Source organism: Lissotriton vulgaris, chromosome 1_1 (assembly GCF_964263255.1).
Source record: "Lissotriton vulgaris chromosome 1_1, aLisVul1.2, whole genome shotgun sequence".
NCBI classification, from domain to species: domain Eukaryota; kingdom Metazoa; phylum Chordata; class Amphibia; order Caudata; family Salamandridae; genus Lissotriton; species Lissotriton vulgaris.
In genome coordinates this window covers 1409399578-1409426448 of record NC_141685.1, presented here as the reverse complement: position 1 = coordinate 1409426448, position 26871 = coordinate 1409399578, and the positions used below count along the sequence as shown (strand labels likewise).

Sequence of the window (26871 nt, the reverse complement as noted above, 5' to 3'; positions counted from 1 at the left end):
GAGCCCGGTCCGAGTGCGGACAGGCACAGCCGGGCTTGCCTTAGGTGCGCCTTCTGCGCGCCAACGGCACGCCTGCTGGGCGCATCCGCTGCTCGTCCGTATCATCGATGTTTAAATGATCTTCCGCCTGCCATCTAGCATCTGACATGCCAGGGGGGTATGTTGTGCCGTGTGTGTCCGCCCTCCGCTCAATCAGCATCAGCTGCGGTGGACCGGGGCCGGAGCACACAAGCACGATTCAAGAAATGCCTAATGCCAACCACACAACTCAGTAGCAGCATCTGATCTCCTTATTTAACCGGCATGTTCTCATAATGACATATACAAGATAGTCAACCAAAACATAACAAATGAAACTGTATGCACTGGACCTCACGCTTTGCTAGCAGTCCTGACAGGTCATTCATACTTACAGCCATAAAAATAGCGAGAATCCTGAGATATATAGATTTCTCTGCGACCGAAAAAGTTTCATGTGGATGTGGTCATATGAGTTGGGGAAGAGTTTGGCATCCTTATCCAGCACTTGAGTCGCTGAATACTTTCTCACTTCTCTCACGGCATCTGAAAGCAGAAAAAAAAATAAGCCTGAGGATTGCTTAGCTTTCAAATGGAATGTTAACAATTAACAGAAAGGTTAACAGCTGATTTACTCGAAAGAGGGCCAAAGCGGAAACATATGATAAAATGGAATGGTATTACGGCTGGAATTAGTTATTTTTGATTTCTCAAGAAGGTATCTTAAAGAGATTTTACTACTTGAGGATAAGGGGTCAGTATAGCATATAGTATCCGGCAAAATTAAAATAATGCGTCATCTGCAATGCAATTCACCAACATTACCACAACAAAACGATTTAATTAAGTGATGAACATTCGTAAAGGTGGATTGAGCCTGATAGACAACCTTAAGTCATAATTAGATACAAAAATAACATACAAATCAGTAACAGTATTGAGTCTCCAAAAACAGGAATACGGGAGGATGCTAACGAAGAAATATGTTACATACCCTGCAAGCATATGTTTGTAGCATGTAGGGCTCAATTAATCAATTAACCAATACATTTGGAATACAGTGTAGCTAAACAACCGTGAGGGTAGCCAGACGCATGCAATGTGTGATAGCCTCAGTAGATTAGCCAGGTCTTGAGAGCTTTTCTTTGAATTCTGGTACAGATGGGGAGGTACGGAGCTGCAGGGGGAGGAGAAGTGTCCTCCAATCAAGCTTCTGTTGATATGGGGAGTGTGGGCGAGCTGTAGGGAGGTGGAGCGTAGTTGTTTGGCAGGTTGGTGGAAGTTCAAGTGCTAGTTGATGTAGGCTGGTCCTAGGTTGTGAAGGGCTTTGTATGAGTGGGTCAGTAGCTTGAATTGGCATCTCTTCTGTACTGTGAGCCAGTGGTGTTCCTTGAGGTGAGGGGCGATATAGTTGAGCATTCAGATTGGCCTGAAGTCTCTGGAGGAGGTGTGCAGAGATCCTGTAGTGCTGTAGATTCACATACTCTGCATACTTATGCCATTTAGTGTTGGGCTTGTACGTGTGCGAAAAGTTTTTATTTGAAGAAGTCTTTCGAATATTGGGGTATAGTGGCTCTTCCTCTGATTGGTAATGCGCACTGGCATTAGCTTCATTGCTAGATTGCTTCCGAATGGAGAGTGAGGATGAGAATGGAGAATAGAAAGAGAAGGTAGATGACCACTACAACAACCAGAGGCTTCCGGGGAGGAGGCTGGGCACATATAAATCTACAGAACTACATACCACAAGCAAATGCTTACAGGATAAGTGACATATTCTGTTCATGGCATGTGTAGCTGTAGATACACAAGCTCTGCACAGACTGTAAAGCAGTACTCTCCCAAAGGACATCACCTTGAAATGATAAATGCTGACTACTTATCACGAACTGCAGGTAGCGGCGGTGAGGAGAGTGGATAGATATGTGGTAATATGAGTCCTTCAGATCGAGAGTGATCATGAAGTTGCAGCTGAAGGATGTCATCTTGTAGAGTGACCTTAAGGAAATGTTCTGACAGTATGCATTCATTGAGTAGCCTGAGGTCAAATAGAGGCCTTAAGGTTCAGTTTTCTTGAGTATGAAGATGGTTAGAGAGCACACCATTATGCAGCACTGGTGTAGCTTCCCAGGTTCTATTGCTCCTTTGAGAATAAATCCAAGAACTTACACTTGAAGGAGGCGATTATGTTCTGCAGAGAGGGTGTATTCGTGAGGTGGGATGTTAAGTGGGGAGGAAGTGAGCTGTAGACAGTTACCCTGCTGTATGATAGAGAAGACCTAATAGTGAGAGGTGATTCCTTCTCACTGCAGGTGAAGCACCTGTATTCTTCTCCAGAAAGGTGCAGTGCGATCAGGGGAAGAGAGAGGGAGTCACTACTTTGAAGGCGCACCATTTGGCCGCACCCAATTTGCCCCTGCCTCTGGTGGTCTTACCTATGCCACCTCCCCTGGAGTATACCTGCGTTGACCGCTGCTGCTGGTAAATGGCTGGTGTGTCTAGAGACGTAGTTATAGTGCTCCCCGGTCCCTTGCCCTGGAGCCTACAAAAGGAGCTGCATGGAGAGGGCATCTGGAGAGTTCCCACAGCCTTTGCTGAGTCAGTACCTTTTATCACCTTTTCCAGCATCTAATGCAACAGCAGGTTTCACAGATGCTGTTGAACTGCTGGCGTAAAGCCAGAGAGACAAAGCCAAGCGTGGTGCCTAATGAGAACACTGGGATGGATCCCTCTAGCCGAAGTATCAGCTGCATCTAGGGCACAGTGAATGATGGTGGGTGATATGATCTTTCCCTTCGTGACCAGCTCATGGCCATGCTGTCTATGCTGGAAAAGGTGTAGCTGGAGGAGCACCTCCTTCTCGCCTCAGTGGGCACGATCATAGTGAGAGAAAGCGGATTAAATCAGCAATCCTCTAATGGGGAGGCGGATTGGACAGTGACTCTTTTGCATGTTGTGTCAATATTCTTGCTCCCTTCATCTGGGGGTGGGGCATTGCTAGTCCCTTGGGTATTAGCGCGTTTAAGTGCTGTGTGGATCACCAGGGAGTACGGTGGAAGTAGGGAAGGTGGGTAGGGTTTAAAAAAAGATTGAGCATGCCCTTGAGCATGGGCAGGAACTGCAGGGTGTGCTGTGTAGTTGACAGCATCTCACAACCAGATGTTTTTGTCTTCCTCAATGATATGAAGATCAACCCTACGGAAGGTGGCGGCCCTATGTATTACAGCATGATACAAGGTAGTGTCATCTGGAGGGGAGGATTTAGCTGGGCAGAGCTCTGGATCTGTGTCTCCTGAGGTATCTACATTGTAGTCGTCCCACGGGTCGTCACTAGGCTAAACGTCAGAAGGGGCCTCATTGAAGTCTATGGGATGAGATAAATAGGAAAAAGGAATGTGATGAATCCACTGGAGAAGATGGTGCCACTGGAGTTGGTGGAGGATGATCAAGGAGACAAGCCGATAGTAGGCTAGTGCTCCTGTGCTGATGTTTCTCATGCTAGGACCAAGTGAAGCTGCTCCTCGAAGGTCAATTTCCTCTTCCTTTGAAGAGAGGACTTCACATTAGGTGGCAACTTTGTTGAGATGTTCCCAGTCTGATAGTGGATGAAGAGTCTCTCGACATGCATTCAACTATTCCCGGAGATGCTGTTCCAAATGTTTCGAAACCCGCTGTCAACGGGGGTCTCGGCATCAAATGACTAGACGTTGGAGGACTCTTCTAGCTTCTCAGCGCAGAGCTGTATATCAGAGCAGGTTGCGGTTTCGGAGATGAAGGGGCTTTTGGTGCCAATTTTGGTGCGGGCGCCAATGCAGCTGTTGGTGGCAGGTACAGCCGAGGCTTGTGAGGTGCCATCAAAACCAACAGACGGAGCGGGTATCATCTCAGAGGCCTTTTGTCAGTGTCAACCATAGCCAGCAGGCAATGGTGGACCAGAGACCTGTTGCTGTGTCTCAGGGCTAACCATTAAGATAATGGGGTAACCATATGTCCCTTACATTATGAGGAAGCTAGAAAAAACAGCTTTATACACCCTAAAGAACAACTCTAATATCGTAATCAAGCCCGCCGATAAAGGTGGGGCTATTGTTGTTCAAAGTGTTGAGAAATACAGAACTGAGATTCTCTCACAGTTGGAGGTAGAAGGTAATTACAGGCTACTGAAAAACGATCCGACAAAAGCTATTAGTCACAACATTAATGAAATAACTAGTCAAGCTTTACTGGATGGATTTATCACGAAACATGAATATGATTTCCTGAATAATAAACATCCACGGACACCCACAATATACACTCTACCCAAAGTGCATAAACGGCTTGAGGACCCCCCGGGAAGACCTATTATTTCGGGTTGTGGTTCCTTGCTTGAACCACTTTGTAAATACATTGATGTGTTTTTAAAACCTATAGCTATTGCAACTACTACCTATTTGCGGGACACTACAGCTACAATACAGTTGGTAGACGGACGACCATATGATCAAAATACATGCCTACTGGCGACCATGGACATCATTGCCCTTTACACGAACATCCCCCAGCAGGCTGCTTTAGATTGCATTGAAATGGTTCTTAACCGTAGACCGTCTCCACACAGGGTCCCTACTGACTTTATTATTAAACTTCTGAACGTAGCCATGACAAAAAACATTTTTGTGTTTCAGGAGAATTATTATGTGCAAACAAAGGGTGTAGCAATGGGCGCAAGCTTCGCTCCAAACCTGGCGATGATCTTTATGAGCGAATATGAGAGCAACTACGTTTTGAGTAAGAACAATCCTTATTATGACCACATCTTGATGTGGGCTAGGTACATCGATGATGTCCTATTGATTTGGGATGGGAGTAAGGAGTCTGTTACAATTTCACGAGTGGTTAAACTTGCGCATGGTTGATATCCAATTCACTGTGGAGTCAGACAATGTTACAATTAATTTCTTGGACATTCAAATTAAGACAGAATCGGGCTGTTTGTTCACAAGTCTATATAGAAAGAGTAGTGAACGTAATACACTCCTTAGATATTCTAGTCATCATCCCCGCAACCTCAGAGATAATTTACCTTTTGGTCAATTTCTGAGGTTGCGGAGGAACTGTACAAAAAAAGAAGATTTTTTTGATGAATCATCTTTACTCATTGCAAGGCTAAGTGAACGAGGATACCCACTGTGCCTGCTCAAAAAGGCACGTAAACGTGCATGGCACAATCATCGGGAATTCCTTTTAACTGTACAAGAAAAGGTACCCCAGGATGAAAGATTAGTATGAGTTACCACCTTTAATACTAAAAGCAATACGATTAAAAAGGTGATTAATCGCCATTGGCATCTGGTAAAGGAAGCAGTAGGGGATCTAGAGCCCCCACTACATGCATTCCGAAAAGGGAGAAACATTAGAGATCATCTGATTAAATCTCTGCTACCTACACCGGTCAAAGTCACCCAAACTACATTATGGGGTCTTCCCCCTGTATCTGGCCATAAGAAATGTGGCTCATGTAAAGCGTGCTCTCTCACCATGGAATGTACTACATTCACCTATAACAACCATACGTACACTTTGAAAGAACACAGTAATTGCAACACCACAGGGGTGATTTATGCCATCTTGTGCCCCTGTGGTTTTATGTATGTTGGCCAGACGATTCAAAGAGCTAAATGCCGTATTCTTCAGCATACTAGCCGCATACGTTGCAAAACTGTAGGAGCTCCCTTGGTGGAGCATTTTACTACCTTTGAACATGAACCAAACAGCTTCAAATGGTGGATTATTGAAAAAGTGAGAGCTAATGCAAGGGGTGGAGATTTCAATAGCACTCTTAGCAAAAGAGAATGTAAATGGATACACCTCCTTGATGGCAGTCGCCTGTTTGGCAACAAGGCGGATGATGTGCTCAAGTGCTTCAAGGACTCTAGAGCTAATGCCAGATCCTTGCGCCCCCTGCCACCTCTCGCCCCGTTCAGTCCACCTTTAGCCCCTTTTGTGGCTACAGGGTGCCCCACCACGTTCCACCCAGGGCCACAGGCCAGGGCAAGCTACTCAGCCTCTGCGCAGCTGGGGACATGGGACCCAGTGCCGTGGGTCTGGGGCCCGGCGGGTGGGCCAGTTCACCAGTGCCCCCTCTGCATCTGCCTTCAAATCTTCCTTATCCGAACGTTCAGGGCCACCACTTGCCAGTGGGCGGTAGGATCTGCCATCACCTCCCCCACTGGCACCAAAATCACGTTGGGGAGGTGGGTTTTGCAGATAGTCCGAAGGGCTACTCCCTCCCCTTCGAGACTAGCCCTCCCTCCATACCACCAACACTCCATCGCATGTCGGAGGATCATTTGGCCCTCCGTCAGGAAGTTACACCTCTCTTGGCCAAGGGAGCTATTGAGCGAGTCCCTGTGCCAGAAGTAGGTTGTGGTGGTTATTCCCACTACTTCCTGGTACCCAAGAAGGACAAGGGCATGCGTCCTATCTCAGGAATGTCATCTGCTTCCTCCAGAAGGAGAAGTTCAAAATGCTGACATTAGCTCAGGTCTCGTCTTCCCACGACCCTGGAGACTGGATGGTAGCGTTGGGCTCGCAGGATACTTTTTTCCACATCTACTTTTTAGGTCCAGGGAAGGCATGGCTTGGCAGTTCGGGCTGGACTGTTCCCATGAGGCACAGGGTCAGACTGATTTGCATATAGCCATGTCTGAACTGGGGTGGCAGAGTGGGCTAAAGAACGGTGATGGATCAAACCCAGATGTTTTGACTGGGTGTGAGTGTTTGATTGGTTCAGATGCTCCGTCCATCACCACCCCCTTTTGTACTGATATTTCCAAGGCGGCACTCGCTCGGCGATGCTTTTTGTCGCAAGTGGAATTGCAGTCTTCTATACGCCTTTCCGCCTAAACCACTTCTGCCCAGAGTGCTGAAGAATATCAAGCGCGACCGGGCCAAAGTCATTCTTGTGGCTCAGGATTGGGCATGAAGAGTCTGGTATCCCGAGCTCTTGAACATAGTCATCGATCCTCTGATCAGACTGCCTCCTCGGGAGGATCTTCTGTCAAAGCAGCAGAGGACGGTCCTCGACTCGAACCTGTCCACCTCCTTGTGGGGAGATTGATCAGCGACAGTTGACCGCTTTCAACCTTCCTTCTGAAATCTTTCGGCCAGGTTCCCACTGGTGCTTATACACCACTTTCAGAGGGATATCTCTACTTGCAGATTCCTCAGCTGTTGAATAATACCATGCTTCAGGCTGGATCCAGACTCTTCATAGCTCTTTGATGCCAGTAGGGAGTACTGTGTCTGCATCAACACCTGATGACGTCTCCAAAGTCATAAAGTGCCCTCCCAGGCGCAACAACGTCAGTTCCCTTTTTTCAGCTTCAATGCTGATCTTGAGCTTATTCACTCTCACTTTCGTGCCTTGGATTACCACAAACCAAAAATACATTGCAGCGCTATGATGTCTAGCCAGAGTCGTTCCGGTCTGAAGCCTTGTACGGACTGTGGGGGCAGATTTCCATTATTCAAAGTCAACCTCCATAAACAAAACCAATACAAACTGTACTCCACTGGGTTACATTAAAGCTGCACATACAAGACTTGTTCTCAACGCCACCTCCATGAATCCAAACCCCAAGGGCTCAATTAGGATTGGTCCTTGTGGGATGCAAGAATTATTGCACCCAATAAAATCCGACACCGTGTTTAGAAATATCACTTATGCTGACACTTTGGGGACTTGCATACAGATTTTGGTGCTTACTGCATCTGGTAATTGCTGTTTTTTCTCCTCATGTTAAATTCCAACTGGTTTGACCTGCAGAAATTTAACAAAGGGTTAAATGTTTATTGCACTCTGTAATTCTTGGGTGTGATAAGTATTGCACCACTCATAATTGTAACCTTTGTGCAAAGGGCAACTCTTAATCAGACTCCTATTCTCTTTTGTAGCGTACCAAAAATAATTATAAACCATTGCTCCTTGAAATAAATGGATTTTAATAATACTGTTAACTCTGGGAAACAGCGTAACCAAACAGACCGCATTCTGAAACTAGCATTGGCAAAGTCAATAGGTCTCGTATATGCAAGAGCTATTGGCTTTGCAATGTGTTTTAGCCATACACCAGCATGGCTAAATGTTAGTGACGGAGAGTGGCGAAGAGAGAAATGGCGAAGATTGGAGTAGAGTGTTGAACAGTGGAGTGGCAGAGAGTGTTGTGTATTGGCGTGGAATAGTGGGGAGTCGTGTAGAGAAGAGTGGACTGGTGTAGAGTGCATTGACGTAGAGTATAGTGGCTTTGAGAGCAGTGGCATTGAATTCGGCGGGTACAATGCAGTGGCGTAGATTACAGTGGTGCATAGTGGAGTAGTGTGGAGTGGCACAGAGTAGAGTAGAGTGGCTTAAATTGAAGTGATGTAGAGGGCAGTGGTGCAGAGTAGCACAGAGTGGTGCTAGAAAAAAGTATCCAGCAAGATTGTCACATAAATCCTCTCACTCTGAAGTCAGTGAAAGAAAAATAAACAAGTGCCCTCGGAAGACAGCGCTGACATTTGACATCAGTCTTTGAATGCACAGCAAATGTGATGAAATAATAACAAGATTTACAGGCCTGTTTACAAAAAGGGAGCACTCAGAAGGATACTGTAAATAAGGTCTGGGCAAGGAAAGAGACAAACTCAAGCTGGACAGCCTAAACAAATAATGTCACAAACGGAAAGAAAGAAAACTTGGAGTTACAAACCACAAAGCTAATTGCAAGCAAAGGGCAGAATGCATTTCTAGGTCAACTTTCTGAAAGTCCCCAGGATGTCTTTAGCAAACCAGACAGCTGCACTGTCTGGTAGGTTGCAATCTAAAAAAGACTAACTAGTAGGTAGCTGCTTATACCGATAACTCTCTATGAGTAAACTTGTTTAGATTTTCAAAATTCAAATTCTACATATTTGTTCCTTGCACCTTGCACAATCTACCTTAAATGTGGACTTGTCAGTCACATTCACAGGGGCCCATAGCCCAAGCAAGGGTTACTGGGCCTCAACCACTGGGGTTGAGGTTGTGTGTGTCTCTGATATCTCAGGGGCTGTCCTACCATGGCTTAACAAACGGTGTGAAGAACAACCTATTCACCACTTTACTGTCAGCAGCAGATGATGGCAAGCAGCGACAACTTCTAAGGGAGAAAGTACAGTTAAAGACTCAACAATCACACAGGAGCTCAATAATTGACTATCCAACCCATGGATTTGTTTTTAGGAAAAATACTTTAATACATATTAGAACGAAATACTACACACACAATATTCTCAAAAAGCCGACAAAAGATGTGAATCTACTATGTGCACTTTTAGAACCAGTTTGAGGGCATTCTCCTTTCAAGTGTCCATTCTAGCTGCTCTCCAGGCAATTATTTGTGTAAAGTGAAGTTCCTCACAGCAGAGTAGTTTCCATCCAGGAGTACCCACAACAGGATCACAAAAAGGTCTTAGCTGTATGCATCTGTCTGTCAATAGCTACATAGAATAGTGAAGAGGGTAAGGACAAAGAGCTGGTCTCACCTAAGTCCATTTCACTTTGAACAACAAAGAATGCAGTCCCACCCTTCATCCTCACCATCTACCAAATAGCAGTGCTACAGGAAGACTAATCAGCAGCTCCCGTCAGAAAATGACATAAAATACCTTCTAAAGGAGGCTTGTCGCCTCCTTTCAGCTACAGGAATGTCAGCAAACACACTACCACTGTCTGGGACAACAACCACACTTGCATTTTGTGCACAGGGCAGGGTATCCAAAATTGTTTCCACAGGTGTCTATTACTAAGGGCCATTCATACACACAATGCATGCACCATGAAGGGCACATGTGCATACATGCACAACATACTTTTAGGATGTTAACTCTAGGATGTGCGTTAGTGCTAACAAGTGTTGCGTTACAAGAGTGAGTCAGTAGGTCTCCACTCCTGCGACAAAGATTTTAAAAGTCTGGTCACTGTTCATTTACAAAATACTGTATACTTCCACCACCTTTCTTAGTATTTAACCCAGAAGAGGGACAGTAGTCTATTGTCAGTGCAATGATGGTATGCTTGGTGAACCTCTCCAGGTCACAGGACAGGTCCAGGCCCCCACAGCAGTTAAGAGGCCGGCCTAGGCCACTGTGCACACAGATTAGAGTATGAACATGACTGTTCACCATACAGGGACATTCCCTTACCAACAGAACTCATTTTCTTTATCCAACGTTTCCAAGATGATGTTTTATTCTAATTGTATTAGAACAGAATTTGGTTTTCAGCCATAAGTGAGATTCCCAACAATCTTGATAGTGCATAAATTTAGGAAGCCATTCTTGGATTTCAATACATAGTATGTAAGATGGTACACATTTGCTTTATTCTTGGCCCACCACCATAAGAAATTCTTAAATACTTTACCTTTTAAAGTAATGTATTTAATCTAAAGTTGAAGGAAAAAGGCTTGAAAAAAATATAAAAATCTTAGCCCACCTCTTCCAATATCACTCAATCTAATTCAGTATTAGTACAATGTTATAATACATTAACAGTGGAAGGTCTCAACTCCTAAATGCTTAAAACCAAATTTTGCTCATCATAACATCTGTTTTGCAATTCACTTGTTAGTCTAGCTTGGCGTAATAGGCAGAACTCACATTTTCTTGCAATTCATCTGATTACCTGACAACACACTGCAGATAGTTCAGGTTTAGAAATACTGCAGATCATTAGCATAAGATATTACTTTCAAAACCTTGTTGAACATCTAATTTCTGCTAAATTATTTCCAAATACAACTTCTCTACTTGATAGAAAACGTTTTCCCACAGTTCTGAGAAGAGGTATCTGTACTTTTTAGGTTTCGCCTAAGTGAAAGCCTGCGCACGCTTTCACGCAGGTGAAAACCTAATGAGAACAGTAGAGTGGCTTGGGATCCACCCTCTGTTCCATTGGCTAGCTCCATAAATGGAGGCTAGCCATTGGAACAGAGATCGGTCCGTCATGGCCGGACCAGATTCGTGGGCGTTCCCGCAATTTCTTCCCTCTCCGCCCCTCTGTGTGCGTCATCTCGGCGGTGGGCGGGTTGTTTTTTTTTTTTTTTTAAGGTTTGTTTTCTTCATTCCAGGCCGACTGCTGCCGGAAGAAGTCCAGGTGAGTGCCCGTTCCCGCCCCCCCTCCCGCTGACCGTGTGCCGTTCCCGCCCCCCCCCCTCCCGCTGTCCGTGCCTTTCCCGCCCCCCCCGCTGTCCGTGTCCGCCCCCCCTCCCGCTGTCCGTAGGTGCTTGTTTGTTTTTATTAGTTCCCTTAGTAACATTAAGTTTGCGACTTTGGGCTCGAACTCCCCTCTGGAACCGCGAATACCGTTTTGAGCATCAAGATTACATTTACCGGACAGTACTTAAAGGCAGATTGTTTCGACGATTTCTTATTTTTCTGCAAACGAAAGCTGAAATTCAACTTTGAGGAAACTGGACGTTATTCTTTTAACCACACCTGAGAAAAGATCGAACAAAAAACATCTTCCTGAAACAAGTCAAGTGGACTCTGCAAGCAGACAACAACAACTTAACTGCCTCAACTACCGAGAGCGGGACGCCTGTGCTGGGGAAGCAGTCGGATCCTATTCTTAGGGTCTCAACCGAAGCCCTGAAATTGGGCAAGAAGGCGGACTCCCCTTGAACAAGGTCTCTCAGCTGGGGTAAGAACATCCGACACTGAAGCAGGAGTCAAAAAGTTGGGACACTGGGCTAACCCAGGCTGGAGTCTCCGCAGAGAAAACAAGCCAGCGTCCCAAACTGATTTTCCGTCCTAGAGGTGAGGGGACCTCGCCCATGTAGGCACGGATCAAACCGAACGACAGAAGCCTGTGGAAAGAGTACCCTAATAAGGAGGCGTGGGTTGTATGCAAGAGCAGGACCTTGATCCCAAAAGGCAGGCTCAGCCGCCAAGTCTGATTTCAAAGACCTGGGTTGTCGCCAGAGTGCCAGTGACGAGGCAGGGCAGAGTTTCCCGCCGAGCGCTGGGGGGCAAGCCGCGCAAAGGACTCCCGCAGCCGCCTACTGGGCTAGAGGTCAGGGACGGGCGGGAGCAAAACCGCGCGACGGGGGCAGCGGACACCAGCGAAGCAGAGTCCGAGCACTTAACCGTGGCGGCCCGCTACCGTAAGAAGAGCGTGGGGGAGAAGGACGCCCCCTGCCCGCGCTTAGAGGACGAGAAGGGGTCCAAGAAGAAGAAGCAGCCACGGGGGAAGCGAGATGCCGAGGGGGAGCCGCTGCTACTTGCCACACAGCAGAGAGTGCAGTGTCCACCTGGTTTATTCTGTGCACTGCTCGTGCAGCTAGGCAGGAGAGAGTGCAGTGGCTAGGCAGGAGAGAGTGCAGTGTGCACATTAATATTCTGCCCTCTGCAAGACAGGAGAGAGTGCAGTGTGCTCCTTGTTTATTCTGTGCAGGGCACTCGTGCAGCGAGCAGTGCTCTTAATATTCTATGGTCTGCTAGACAGCAGAGAGTGCAGTGTCCACCTTGTTTATTCTGTGCACTGCTCGTGCAGCTAGGCAGGAGAGAGTGCAGTGGCTAGGCAGGAGAGTGCAGTGTGCTCAATATTATTCTGCTCTCAGCTAGACAGGAGAGGGTGCAGTGTGCTCCTTGTTTATTATGTGCACAGCAGAGTAGGAGAGAGTGTAGTGTGCTCTTATTGTGGTTTCTGCGCTGGTGCAGCTACACAAGGGAAATAGTACGCTCTTTATTTATTAGGTGCTTTGTGCTCGTGCAGCTAGTCAGGAAAGAGCAGTGTGCGCCTTATTTATTCTGTGCTCTCTATTTTGTGCTCGTGCAGCTGGTCAGGCTAGAGCAGTGTTCTTAATAATTTTGTGCTCTCCTCTCGTGTAGTGGGGTAGGAGAGAGTGCAGCATGCTCCTTGTTTATTCTGTGCACTGCACTCTTGCAGCTAGACATGAGCGAGTGCGGAGTGCTCCTTATTCTGTGCTCTGCTAGGCAGGAGAGAGTGATGTGTGGTCCTTATTGCTAGGCATGAGAGACTTCAGTAAGCCTCTTGTTTATTCCGTGCGCTGCTCACTTGCAGCAAGACAGGAGAGATGACATTGTGCTCCTTATTATTTTGTGCTTGGCTAAACAAGAAGTGCAGTGTGCTCCTTATTCTGTGCTCTGCTAGACAGGGGAGAGTGCAGTGTGCTCCGTATTCTTCAGCGCTCTTTTCGTGCCTCTATAAACTAACAATGGAGATGTAAAGAGGGCACTTTTAATATTGCACATGCATAGCAGCCTCCGTTTACTGGCATCTGTGCATATGCGTCGATATTTGCTATTTATTGTTGCTCATGTAAAATGCTAATGGGCAAAGTGCAAATTTTTACTCATTGCAAAACAATGTGATCAGCAGCTTCCGCTTGATCGATTCAGACCTGTGATGTGCTGACAAGTCTCTTGAAGTAACCTCACTGCTGCATTGTATTTCTACCATTGTGTTGTCAGTTGACGTGCCGTTTCTTTGTGAAAAGCATGCAGCTGCCCCAACGCTTCATAGTGAAGCACATACTTCTAGAAACCTCTGCACCTCAGCTCTGTATTCATGTGAACCGGATTTTTAGAATATGCTCACTGCCTTGCAGAGGGTCTCCTAAACGCTTAAACCAATTTAAGAGTCGCCATTCGTAGGCATGCCCTTCGATGGCAGACATTAACTGGTTGTTCAATCTTAATTCTACTCTTCCACCGAGAGATGGTTCTTCTGTTGGCTGTTCTGGGTATTGCGGCTCTTTCCGGGGAATGCATTGAGTATTATTTGCTCTGTACCAAGCTACCCGAGAATTGACAGGTTAATTTAGCGTTTGCGTGTGACTTCACCCTGAGAAGAATTGTAGTTGCTGCTGGAGAAGGATTTTACCCTCCTTAACCAGTAATCCAATTTCTTTCATAAGGAAAATATTTTGAACATATAATACCTTGTCTGGTAGTTACTTCTACCATGTCTTGTACCCCACAGATATATAAAAGATTATTTGGTTGCTTTTTAAATCCCAGCCTTCTGGTGAAATTCTTTTGGCTTTCCATGTTAACACATTTTGCATAAAAATAAGTGAATTATTTCAAAACATATTAGTGACTTCATCAAGTAACACCACACGATAATTGTGAAGGCACTACTCCTTTTGAAAGGCCCTTTAAAGAATTCCTTCTCCAGGACTGTAGTAGGGGGGGGGGGTTCTGATGAATATGAGGGTGCTGCTACAGATCCTGCACCCATAGACTGTGGAGGCCTAGTGCTTTTTTTTACAATTTTGCACTTCTAGTGTTTTTAGGTTTCGCCTGGCGTCCGCTGCGCAGCAGCGTTCGCGCAGGCGAAAACGTTTGTGAAGAGTATGGTGCCTTTGTCACGCCTCTCACTTCCATTGGCTAGCTCCATAAATGGAGGCTAGCCATTGGAAGTGAGATCTGTCTGTCATGGTTCGAGGCGATTCGTGGGCGTTCCGGCAATGTTTTTCTCATTCTGCCTCTTTGCGATCATCATGCGGCGGTGGGCGGTTGTTTATTTATTTATTTTTTTCAAGCTTTGTTTTCGCCATTTTTAAAGTGTCGTTTTCAGGGGTGGGTTGCGCGATGTCCCGCTCTCCGTTCCCGCCCCCCCTCCCGCTGTCCGTGTGCCCGTTCCTGTCCCCCCTCTCGCTGTCCGTGTGCCCGTTCCCGCCCCCCCTCCCGCTGTCCGTTCCCACCCCCCCTCCCGCTGTCCGTGCTCCGTGTGACTGCTCTTGTCGGCGGTTACTTTCCTGGCTGTTCGTTTGTTTGGAGATTGCATTAGTGCTGTACTCTTAATTCCATCTCAGGGACAGCATAGGTCTATGTTAGTTTATTTACGTTCTTTTTTCGGAATCTGTGTTTCCGAGGTTATTAGCCTTTCCTGTACTCTTCCCCCGCCCTTGTGCTCCGCCCGGCGGCCGGGTTTTGCTCCGCCGTCCGGCCGGGCACAGCCAGCCACTCTTCCCCCGCCCTTGTTCCAACCTTCAGTGATTTATCCATTCCTGCACTAGGAGAAGGAAAGACAAGAAATAAGGGGACACACTTCACTCTAATTTGGAACCCGAACATTCCTTTCCTTCAGTCTGGCCTCTGCCCAACATTTTTCACAACATACAAGGTCTCAGGCAATTTCTGAAGGGGACAGAGGAACATTCAACGTGAAACAGACAGCGCTGCACATCACGCAGACAACATCACTGCTGCACTGTTGCACTGCACTGAGTCATTTTCACTGCAGTACTCGGGCAGTGTGATCCTAACAGCAGCACTGCACATTCACCCTCAGAACTCTACGGGGTAACACGGTGCAGCTCCGCACAGAGCATGCATGCTCGTGGGCCCGATTCCGGCGGGATGCTATCGATTTTTGGAGCAAAAAAATGCTTTTCTTTAGGCTGTCTCCCGCCTGAACAGCATCTGATTCCCGCCTAAACAGCATCTGTTTCAATAGAAGTGAAAGGGGTAAATCCATGCTCCCCGATGTTGTTTTTAGACTCTCCCACCTCCCTCCTCTAAAATGTTGGCCTGTATGCACAGAGTGACTGTCACTGTAGCAATGCACATGGTGGCACTGACATCAGTGCAGCACTGCAGACTATGCCCTCACTGCATCACTCGACAGGGATCTCACTGCAGCATTAGAGAGACCTCACTGCAGCACTGTAGAGCCTGGCCCTCACTGCCGGGCTGAACAGCGCCCCTCCAGTTTACCAAGACACCCTCACAGCAGCACTGCACAGAGTGACAGTCATTATTACTGCACTGGAGAGGCCTCCCTGCAGAACTGTAGAGTCTGACCCTCACTGCAGGGCTGCACAGCGTCCCTCGAGTATACCAAGACACCCCCACAGCAGCACTGCACAGAGGGACCGCCATTATTACTGCACTGGAGAGACCTCACTGTAGAGCGTGACCCTCACTGCAGGGCTGCACAGAACAGCCCTCCGTGCAGTACTACACAAAGAAGAGCTTAATGGAGAAATGCACAGAATAATCCTCATTACCACACTACAAACAGTACCCCCCTCATCAGCACTGCACTAGAGGGCAACACTGCAAGGTGATAATCATTACATCACTGCCCAGACCGACTCTAATTACAGCACTGCACACTGTGGCCTCCTCTGCAGCACTGCACACTGTGGCCTCCTCTGCAGCACTGCACACTGTCGCCTCCTCTGCAGCACTGCACACTGTGGCCTCCTCTGCAGCACTGCACACTGTCTCCTCCTCTGCAGCACTGCACACTGTGGCCTCCTCTGCAGCACTGCACACTGTCTCCTCCTCTGCAGCACTGCACACTGTGGCCTCCTCTGCAGCACTGCACACTGTCTTCTCCTCTGCAGCACTGCACACTGTGGCCTCCTCTGCAGCACTGCATAATTACCCTCACTGCAGAAATGTGTGTGTGTGGCTGGCTCTGGGTGTGTGTGTGGCTGGCTCTGGGTGTGTTTGTGTGGCTGGCTCTGGGTGTGTTTGTGTGGCTCTGGGTGTGTGTGCTAGTAATTGCTGTCTGCTGAGCTCGTCCGTAGGGTACAATAGGTCTCACATTTGCGAGAGATTAAGCTAATGGCAATGTAAATGACAATGCCATTTATTTATCTGTTTTCAAAACCAACACATAAATACAAATGTTGTCATTTACAATGCCAATAGCTCAAACTTTTCCAAAGGCGAAACCATTGCATTGTAAATGCTTGTTCATATTTAAGTCTACCAGGTCAATCACTTACTTATACTGCCAGTAACATACTGATTCTTCTCAAACCCCATCTTGGACTGATCAATGATGTTCAGCCTTTCCTCTTCTAGCACAGACACAAATACTTCTAGCATGACCTTCAAAAGTGAAAGTAATCTTTAACTAGACTAGACAGTTATGTCTGTTGCTGGCTTTGGGTTCAAGAAAAACAAGGCAATGTTACAATAGCAGGTAGGACACCTCATTTCAAAATATCAGATAGCTTTTATAAAAGGGCGCAACTGCTTTTATAAAAGGGCGCAACTGCATCAACAAACTAATGATACCATTCCCCAGAAAAGCCATCCGTTCATTTGTTTTCTCGAATTTTAGACTAATATTTGGATTTTGCACTTTCTGTAAACAGATCCAAGCACCAATCATTAGGGACTCATATGCCTTATAGATGACAATGTTCTTAAACAAATTGTTTACATTTTCATTTGAAACCACCTTTTCCATTATATTCAAATTTCTATAGAATGGCAAATCCATTATGTGTGCTCAATGCCAAGAGAATGGAATGATCTGTTTTACTTAGGGTGTGGATTTTTCAAGGTGTCTTATTTTCATGCCTGTTATCGAGAAGTTTTCTGCTTTGATTGTCTAGTTCCAAAAATACAAGTCTTGTAAAGAAGGCCTCTTCTTGCATTTCAAAATCTACGTGGATGATTTAGTTCTGCTGTTATTCTACCTATGGCCAGACGACGATCTTCAGGAGACACACTTGAATTACAACATTTTACAGGATCTTCGTGAAGAAAAAACACTTCAAAGTGTTCAGTTCTTTTTGCCAAATACTTAATTACAAAACCACTAAATATTGCCTTCAAAGAGTGCCACAAAGCAAACATACTGTTTAATGATCCTTCATTCCCTTACATGAAACAATCATCTAAAACAGGAGATAGACACCAGTATTTACAGACAGTGTTAGTTCTGCAAAAGCAAGTGTAAGTTAAGCGCTTGAATAGTCCGAACCACTGTTTACTCAATATCCGTTTCTAGCACTGAGCCAAAGAACTGATTAAATATTTTTTTTTAAATGAGCATCATTGATTGGGATGGATCTATAATCGGAAAAGACTATATTTACATTTAGAAATATGTTCACAGTACCAATTATTCACGAGTCTCAGAGCGATCCACCCCACTGCCATGCTCTTCTCTTTGAATTACTTAAGTAATTGTGATAGGATTAAAATAATGGTAGAATATAAATGCTTGGCATATAAACATTAGCCAGGATCATCTGTTCAGTTTCTTCCGCTGCTTCCACAGGGACTACTTTACCTTCTGCACCACTTAGGGTCCTTCCTGCCTGCTATTATAAGACACTGAAAATGTAAGCAGCAATACATTTTTAAATCAATGCAAATAATTACTTACCAAGAAACAGAACAATCAGGATTATTATGATTGCAAGGAATGCCTTGTTCCAGTAAGCTGCAATTGTGTTCCACAAGTTGAATTTAAAAATCTTTTGCCATCTGAAAAAGAACACAGGACAAGTCCATCGAACAAAATAGATTAGTTGCCAAAATATTAGATTTATTCAAAGTCCAATGACACACAAGGCAGAGATATGTTCCTCCAAAGAATTCTCTTGCTACCACAGTTTCAAATTTGCGAAGAAAACATGATATCAACACCTTTCAGTTTTAAAATAATCACTTTACTACTACATAATAATTCCTTAGCAATGTTCATAAATCAGATTTTTGGTATGTATTATATGAAAAGAAAACACTGCTACATTTGCTTTTTCTATCACTTTGCTGCAGTTACAAAATGAAAAAAGTATTTTCTTAGTTTACTAATAAATTAAATTGTTTCACCTTCGTAGATGTAACGGGGCGTCCCCGACTGGGATGTCCGGTATAGGGACTGGCCCTGACCATTCACAGGTGGCACGGTTACATCCCTCAATCACCCACTCTTGTCTCCCTCAGCAGATGGACTACCGAGGGTCGGAATCAGAGACTGCATCATGCATGGAAGGTGAACGGAACTGGCCCTTTAACCCTCAGGCTGAGGAAGAGTGGGCGGGGTTCCAGGATGACATAGCGCCATCAAATACGGAAGCACAGAGAGACGAGGTGTGCTTGTACACCCGGAGCGGAGAGGAGGTGAGAGGTCGGAGGAAGAAGGAAGCGAGAAGGAGAGAGAGGAGTCGACACCTGGAGAAGAGGTCTTGTCACCGGAGGAGACGCCAGGAGGCCACCGGTCCCACGAGACGCCCAGCCACTCACCCGGGGGAGGTGTGTGGCTTGCCCAGGTGCGTAGTAAGATCAGGGGCTGGGTGGGACTGAAGGGCGGTCCCGTTGTATAATAGCGGTTTCCCCTTGTCCCGGTTTCCCTACCCTGAGCACTCCCCGTCCCCACACTTGTATATAGTGTCGGAGCACGGGTTGATCAAACTCCTCACTCCCTTTCCCTGATTATAGGTCCGTGTAGGAAAACCACCTCACGTACTGCATTTCTTTTGTTTTCTTTACGGTCCTGTGAGTGGAGGCGCCAAGACGGACCCCGAGGATACAAAGCCCCGACGAAGCCAGACTAGCTATCGTAGGACTCTGACAGTCGAGCCCCGTAACAAGAGAAGCACCAGAATCCGGTCTCCCCGCAGAACCACACTCACCAGAAAGACTTGTTCAGATTATTTGTTGGAATCAATAAAGCCTGTGGCAAACAGAACCCGACTGTTGCCCTTCACTCCTGTCCCCGCGAACCGCGCTCCCGCGCCGGTTACAGTAGATAAGACAGATAAAACCAAAATGTGTTTGGTAAAAGAGAGCGGAATCAGGACTTTTTAAATTTAGAACTACAGTTTAACTCGTCATAGACCGCCAAGACATTATAATAATTAATTTAGTACAAGACTCTCAGATCAATGTGTCTGGATCAAGGGGAACACCAAAAAACACCAGCATTTTTTATACTGCCTAAAATTCACAAAAATGTGACTCCACCACTAGGGCGCCCGTTGTGTCTGGTATTGGCCCAGTTTTGGAACCTGCACAAAGTATGCAGACTTCTTAAGGGAGGCAGTAATTAACCAATAATCCTATGTGAGAGACAAAGATATTTCCAGTATCCTCTGGGATGTAACGTTTGAGCCTGAATCTGAAATGTTAGTAAATATATTAGACATCAAGTACCTTATACTAATACACAAGAAATAGCTTCTCTGAGAGCAGTGGAAAGACCATTACAGCAAAGTGAGTGGTATTAGGATGTTAGTAAAGCATTTGTATTATAATACTTGGAACTAAGCCTTCCTGGAAATTACTTCACACTTGGAAAAAACAGTTTTGACAAATTTCAGGCACATCACTGGGAGTTAAAGGTTCACCCAGCATCATGAACATCAATGTTGGTCAATTTGAGGCAGAGACACTATGCAGAACACACTCTCAACAAACCAAACATCAAACTGTGGCAGGGATTTATGGATAATGGGTTATGTATTTGCCAGGGTTCTGAGAATGAACTAGTGGAATTCCATTTTTTTTACTCAGACCTATATTAAGGGAACAATCAGCCTCTTACACCATAATTTGGTAACTAAGGGGGAGAAACCTTGAAGACCACTACGCATCACAAGAACTCAGACAAACCTGTTTGCTGACCACATCGATTCACCAACGTGGGTTATGGGATATACAATCAGTTTGGCAATTCTTCAGATTAAATAAAGAGCAGCAGTATCATTGACTTTACAAGTGAGTAAGATCTTCTGAACTAAAATGTATTTCAAAGATCGTATTCTAAAAGAAGGGTCTGTCAAAGCCTTTACACATGTCCTTCATACATCAAGGTCTGCATTGCCTGAGAAAAAGAACAGACCAAGGAAAGAGAGAATTGCAATTGATCCCTTAATCAATCACATTCAGAAAATTATCCATTAGCACTGACATATTTTACAAACTTTCCAGACTCAAATTCTAGCTCTCTGGTGTGCCTTCTAAAGAGCTAAAACATCTAAAACATTAGAACAATACTTTTGAAAACACCTGACCTAATAAGACTGAGGAGTCCATGCCAACATTCTCACGAGTGGTCTAACATTTCCGATATGTTGATTTTTATATGTCCCCCCGCCCCCCCCAATGGAACATACTAAATCAATAGTTCAAAACTCTGGTCATATCTGGAAATAAAGGAGCACACCACTTGCAAATCCTTTAATGTAACTAACCACCTCACAGGGTTTTGCCCACAAATATTTAGTGGTATGGCAAGTCATTAAGTAAAAACAAAAATGCAGGTACACAATATTACTTTTAGACTAAAGAAACTAATTTCTAAGTACTTGGCATATTTTAAGAAAATGAACCACTCATACAGTGTTCCACTGGACCATTTGTGACCAAGGCATTGCAAATAATTAGGATGCCCAACACATCGTATTAACAAAAGAGCAGAAACTGATTTTTTTTCGACAATGACGGTGATTTGAATTTTGGTTCACTTTATGCTCTTATGGACTGGATTCATCTATTAACAATTTTATCTGCACTGATCCTGTAACATTAGCACTGTACATTGGTCCACACATTTGGTGTCATATTCAATTTAGGGGGAATTTCAACAATTGTATTTTTTATAAGATATGATCACCTATTGCATCAACTAATTGTTTTACTATACTCCCTCTGTCCGTCCTTTATCTTTATCACCCGAGAGTGAGGGCAAATTACGGTTAAACTTTTGGCTTGGTCTTCTTCACCCCCGCCCCAGTGGGAGCATACAAAAGAGTGCAGTGCTCCAGTTTGAGCGTGATCCCAGAGTCCACACTGATGGATACTTTGGAAGGCATGGGAGATTACTGTACAAGTGCCACAACTGTACAAGCTTAACACCACTTTATGGGAGGAATGACTTCTCTTTTTCTGAGTAGAGAGACAATACAAAATGGACTGAACCAGCACAAGAAAGGTAATCAGCCATAATACACTGATATTATGTTAACAAGGTATGGCAGCAGTGAAAAATATTTGAACACAAATGCCAATTTATTCAATATAAATGGCATAAATTCCTTTAAGTCTTTAAGTCAGACAGTATACTAATGTAGTTTAAACCTATGAGGAGAGGTGGAAGCGTTTTGACGCTAGTAGGCTAACTTCACTGTTAAGGCATTTATTAGGAAAAACTAATAAGAGTGCTAGCCCATTACTAGTGATATTCTAATCCCTTTATGCCTTTTAGAAAAACCTTGGGTCTTTTTTAAAGAGACTCAACCATAATAAATGTGTGTCATGCTTCATCAACGAGTCCACACACAGAAGGTTAATACATTAGGGCGGGCTCGAACTTTACAACGCTCTTTATATCTTTTTCTCAAGTGGGAATCTTCAGAAATGACAATTAAAATCTCCTAAACATAACCCCAATGTCAGAAAGGTTACTCTTAAGGGTCCTCTGGCAAATTTAAAAGCATGTTTAAGATGCCAAGGGCGAATAATATATCTCTGGCATCTTTGACAGTGGTTTGCATATTTCACCCGGCTAATTATATGCCTATTGAGTCACCCAGCTTCCTTCAGGACCAGGAGGAGATCCTTTAAATATGCTATCTGGTGTGTGACCAACCTTCAGAATTTTTATGGACTCTAAAAAATATTCACACATGCAAATCATACAAACTGCGCTGGTATTTGCAGGCCGGCATTTGTAGGTAGAGAACAATCTAAATAAGTTGACTTATAATATTGATTGTACAACATTAGGTATCACAAACCCAGTGTACACACTGTGATCCAACCACTTCTTAAGTTTAAATACCATTTGTCTAGACCTTCACTCAACTTCATCAACGTGACTAAATATGTATGAGAACCTTTTTGTATTTCTTTGAGCAAGTGCTGGAGCATGGTACTTAAATAAGTGCATTATGTAGTTCTTCTGGAGTACAGCGTATTAATTCCTGCTTAGTATCTGCACCATTCTGCTTCCATGGTGGTCTAGAGACAGGCACACCGAATGGTCACTCACTGGCAAAAAAGGTAGCAACATTTGATGCAATATGCCAATATATCAAATGGTGTCTGGGTATGCTGTACATACTTATGCAGTGTGTATTCCTTAATTGAGTTGATGTGTTGAGTCCTACTTAATTTCATGACTTAATAGCCCCCTAAAGGTTTAGAGAAGAGCGGACCTTGTAGTCACACACTGCAGAGAAAATAATGTCACAAATGACTAAAACATGTCATTCTATTAAAGACATCTATAAAATCAAACCATATGATCACTCAATTGTTGCATGTAACTTACTTCACAAACAAACCAGCCTGCTGTTTATCTAGTCTTGTCGCTAGCCCCTGCATGTTAGACTGCAGAGGTAGCACACGCTTACATATGTGACACTTGCCACTTTCCTGGTTAGGCGATTTGGCATCATAAGCATGATGGTGCTAGACATCCAAAGTGAGATTGTGTCAGTCATGTAAGCTGTCAGTCAAACTCTGGTGTTTCTCCCATTACTGTTTTTATGTGTAGTGGGATGAGTACTCTTCTGTCAATAGAGGTGAGTCCTTTAAAAAAATCACAAGGGCTTTCCAGAAGGGATACAGGGACAAGAATGTCACTAGCAGTGGGCCTTCTCTCTAACTTGATTCTCTGAGCATACAAATGTCAGCATTTATGGAGGGGTCTGTGAGGTCATTTACAACTAATATATGGAATTCTATTTTGACTACGGCCAGTGAAATGATCCCTCTAAATGAATGGGTGCACGGCATTAAGGATTCAATTAGGAACTAATGTCTGTTTGAGATAAAAATTAAACTTTATTTAAAAAAGGGAAGAGACACTTATGGTGTTGGTTTCCTTATGCATGCCATGGGGTAGATTCACAGTCTCTTTCACAATTTTTCCAGTTTTTAATATTTGGTGTGGTTCTCGAGGTATATATTCATGAAAGTCCTTGAATGTGTACAGAAACTTATTGTGGGATATTTTTAAGGCAGTGAGTTTTTATATGACAAAGAAATGGCTAAATTGTATTGTTTTGGCTTCTTCAGTACTGAATTATAGTATTACTCTGAACTCTGCTATACATGAGAGCCACATGCACAAATGGATATTACTCTGGTCCTGAAATACTTATTGGGCCTGATGAACTCAATGTCATAAGCGGAAAAACATGATTTCTGGAAATTACCATCCTTTGCATGGCATCTTCCCAAATTTTTGCTGTCTTTGGCTGAACACGTTTTTGCTGACTAGAGAACTCTGTACACTTTACGCCTGCTAACTAGAGTCAAACTGCTTGTGCTTTCCTCTCAAACATGTTAAGAAGGGTATACACCTGACTGGCAACTTAATTTGCTTGCAGGTCCCTAGTATATGACACTACAATGTACTCAGGACCTGTACATTACATACTACTAGCGAGCTGCATTACTCCTTTTGCCACCCACTGAACTAGCACTGTAAAATCTGTCTCTATGCTTGCAACTGCAGCCTGGGTGTGCAGTTTTAAACTGCAATTTTAGTCAACTCTCGTTTGGGGTGGGTGGGAGTTCTCACACAGGTGACGCCGTTGTGGTGTACTCAGAAGCTGGGCATGTTGTGCTATCATCCTGGGTTCGACAGATGTGACCTCATATATATCTCCGCCGTGAAAGACCTGGTTAAGAAGGGAGCTATACTTACATTCAGTGACCTCCAGAGTCATTATCAACTGGCCCAAGGAGAAATATATAGGTATTTGCAAATCAGACACGTGTTGCGGGCGGCTTTTCCATCCCTCAAAGATATACCGGAGTCATCACCAATGGAGGACCGTTTATTAGATGGGCCTCTGACTTCAAAGGCAATATCTCTCACCTATAAGAATTTGACCAATAACCTACCAGACACCTTCCCAAAACTTAGGGAGCGGTGGCAAGACGACTTAGGACCGATGAGTGACGAAGATTGGGAACTGGCCCTTATGTCCCCTCAAGAAACGGCCATCACACTTAGATTCAGGCTGATACATCTTAGAATACTCCACCGATCATACGTGACAGGGAAAGTTTTGGCGAGAATAGGTTCTAGACCTTATGATCTCTGTCTGAGGGGATGCGGGCAACAGGCCACGTTTTATCATACTTTGTGAAGTTGCCCGAAGATACGTGCCATCTGGATGGGAGCCTCAGACCACATGCAAGCAACCTTGAGAATGGAAATAGTATTAAAGCAACAATTAGGAAGTTAAACAGCAATTTGCAACACTGGGGTACACGTTTGTTAAACGGGAGCTGGCGAGAGGGTGGGGGGGGGGGGGAGGGGGATCGGACCCACCGCTCATTACAGTATGGGCTAAGGAACTGGATAGATGCATGGTGGCGGAGACCAAGGTTTTTAAGGCTCGAGGGTGCCCCAAGAAGTGGGATCGGAGGTGGTTGAAATATAATAAATATTGGGGGATCCCTGCGTGTCGCCTACTGTTGAAATGGAAATGCATGGACATACAGCGTGGGAAAGTAATGCCTGATATGTAATGTAAATCAATGTCTGCTTGGTAAATATGTTGACTATCTTGATTAAGTGGTCCAATTATGTATCTATGGTTGTAATTAAAACCAATAAACACTTTAAAAAAAAACTGCCATTTTGATCTTGCAATATAAACCTTTTGCCAGTCTTTACCTTCCTTTTAAATACTTATAAGTCATCTAAAGGCAGGCTTCAAAAGCCCTTTGGGCAGGTTGCATTACATATAAAAGTAGAACATGTATAGAACATAGTGGCTGATAATTGCAAGTCAGGAGTGAGGTGTTTGAGGGGGTCTGGCTTTGGTTATAACTAGTTTTGATTTTAGTTAAGTCACTATTATACAGTCCAAAAAAAGGTTTTTCTTCAGTGTAATAGAAAATTTCGAACGTATACCTAGCACCTGATGTAACACACTTGCAAACAATTGGATAACATGTAAGCTGTGCTTGAGCCCTACTGTTTCTATGTTTATGACTAGGTCCATTGTTAGTACCCATCACAGACTACAATGTATGTAATGCATTGCTGGTTACTGCTACTGAAGCATAACAAAACCACTTTGAAAAAGTAGGACATGCATGTTTTACAAGTCCTGGCAATAAAAAACCTCCAAAGTGGTCTTTCACTGTGGCAAGGCTGGATCTTCCGAAGGTTTACACTATTAAATTACAAAAAGTGCTAACTTTAGTTTAGGAATAGCTAGAAAATTATTTCAAGGACTCTTTTAATAGTAATTTCAAATCAGCGTTATGTTCAACTACTTTTCTCAGCACCAAGACGCGTCGGCAGTAGTGCACTCTACAAATACCCTCAGTCAGTCAGTCAACGGAATTGTCAAGTCGGATTTTATGTTACTATTTTGGCATTGAACCTTTCAGAAAGTTGTTTTTTTGCATAAAAGCAAAAAGGCGTTTGTACCAGTGCCCAGCTGCGACTTGACCCCTGATGGCTCCCCTGTGTGAGGTGTGTATTGCTCTCAGACAGTGGACTAAGGGCTCTGGAGTGGGGAGAGGTCTTCTGCCTTGACAGGATGGCCTGGGTGCTCTGCTCAGCCCCTTCCTGAGCTTCAGAGGTTGCCTACCTTTTCACTGGCTGATAAGGTTCGTACCTAGGCCTGCCTCTCTTTTGTCTCTCTAGTCAAGCTAGCTCCAAACTTAGTGGGAGTGGAGGAAATGATTAGAACTGATTAAAAGGTGGACAATAAATTGCCCTAGATCCACCGGCTGGCACTGGGCATAAATGTGGAACACACAGATCTTTCCTCAGTATATGCCTGGACCGGAGAACAATCAGAAGCAAGACTGTCCTTCTGTCTGAAAACCCTGAAGGAAAACTGGGCCCGTTTGCCTTGACCCCAGAAGTGACCCCAAGAGTTAGTTGGCTGACCTCTTGTTTGAGCTACAGGGACCCAACCAGCTTCCAAAGGCTTTTTCCTGCTTTCCATCACTCTCCTGGCCTCTATGTGAGTATGCCCTGACCCCTAGTTCTGTCTCCTAGGTCCTGGACCCATGGTCATGGTGAGAGAATATTTATTCCTGCCTTACTGCAAGCTTTACCAGATCTCACACTGAGCATCGGTG

General features: G+C 44.6%; 1 protein-coding gene across 2 annotated transcripts in view; it reads right to left on the bottom strand.

Moving 5' to 3' along the window:
* Positions 1-26871, bottom strand: part of LOC147750608 (B-cell receptor-associated protein 29-like) — a 209826-nt gene that overhangs the window by 144344 nt on the left and 38611 nt on the right. For both annotated transcript variants that reach the window (XR_015310139.1, XM_086967187.1), the window contains exons 3-4: positions 18188-18288; positions 414-564 (exon numbers count right to left, since the gene is read on the bottom strand). Coding sequence is in view for 1 of the 2 variants with exons in the window: in XM_086967187.1 (XP_086823313.1) it covers positions 414-564; positions 18188-18288 (252 nt within the window). In the remaining variant the exon portion in view is untranslated. The remainder of the gene's footprint in view (positions 1-413; positions 565-18187; positions 18289-26871) is intronic.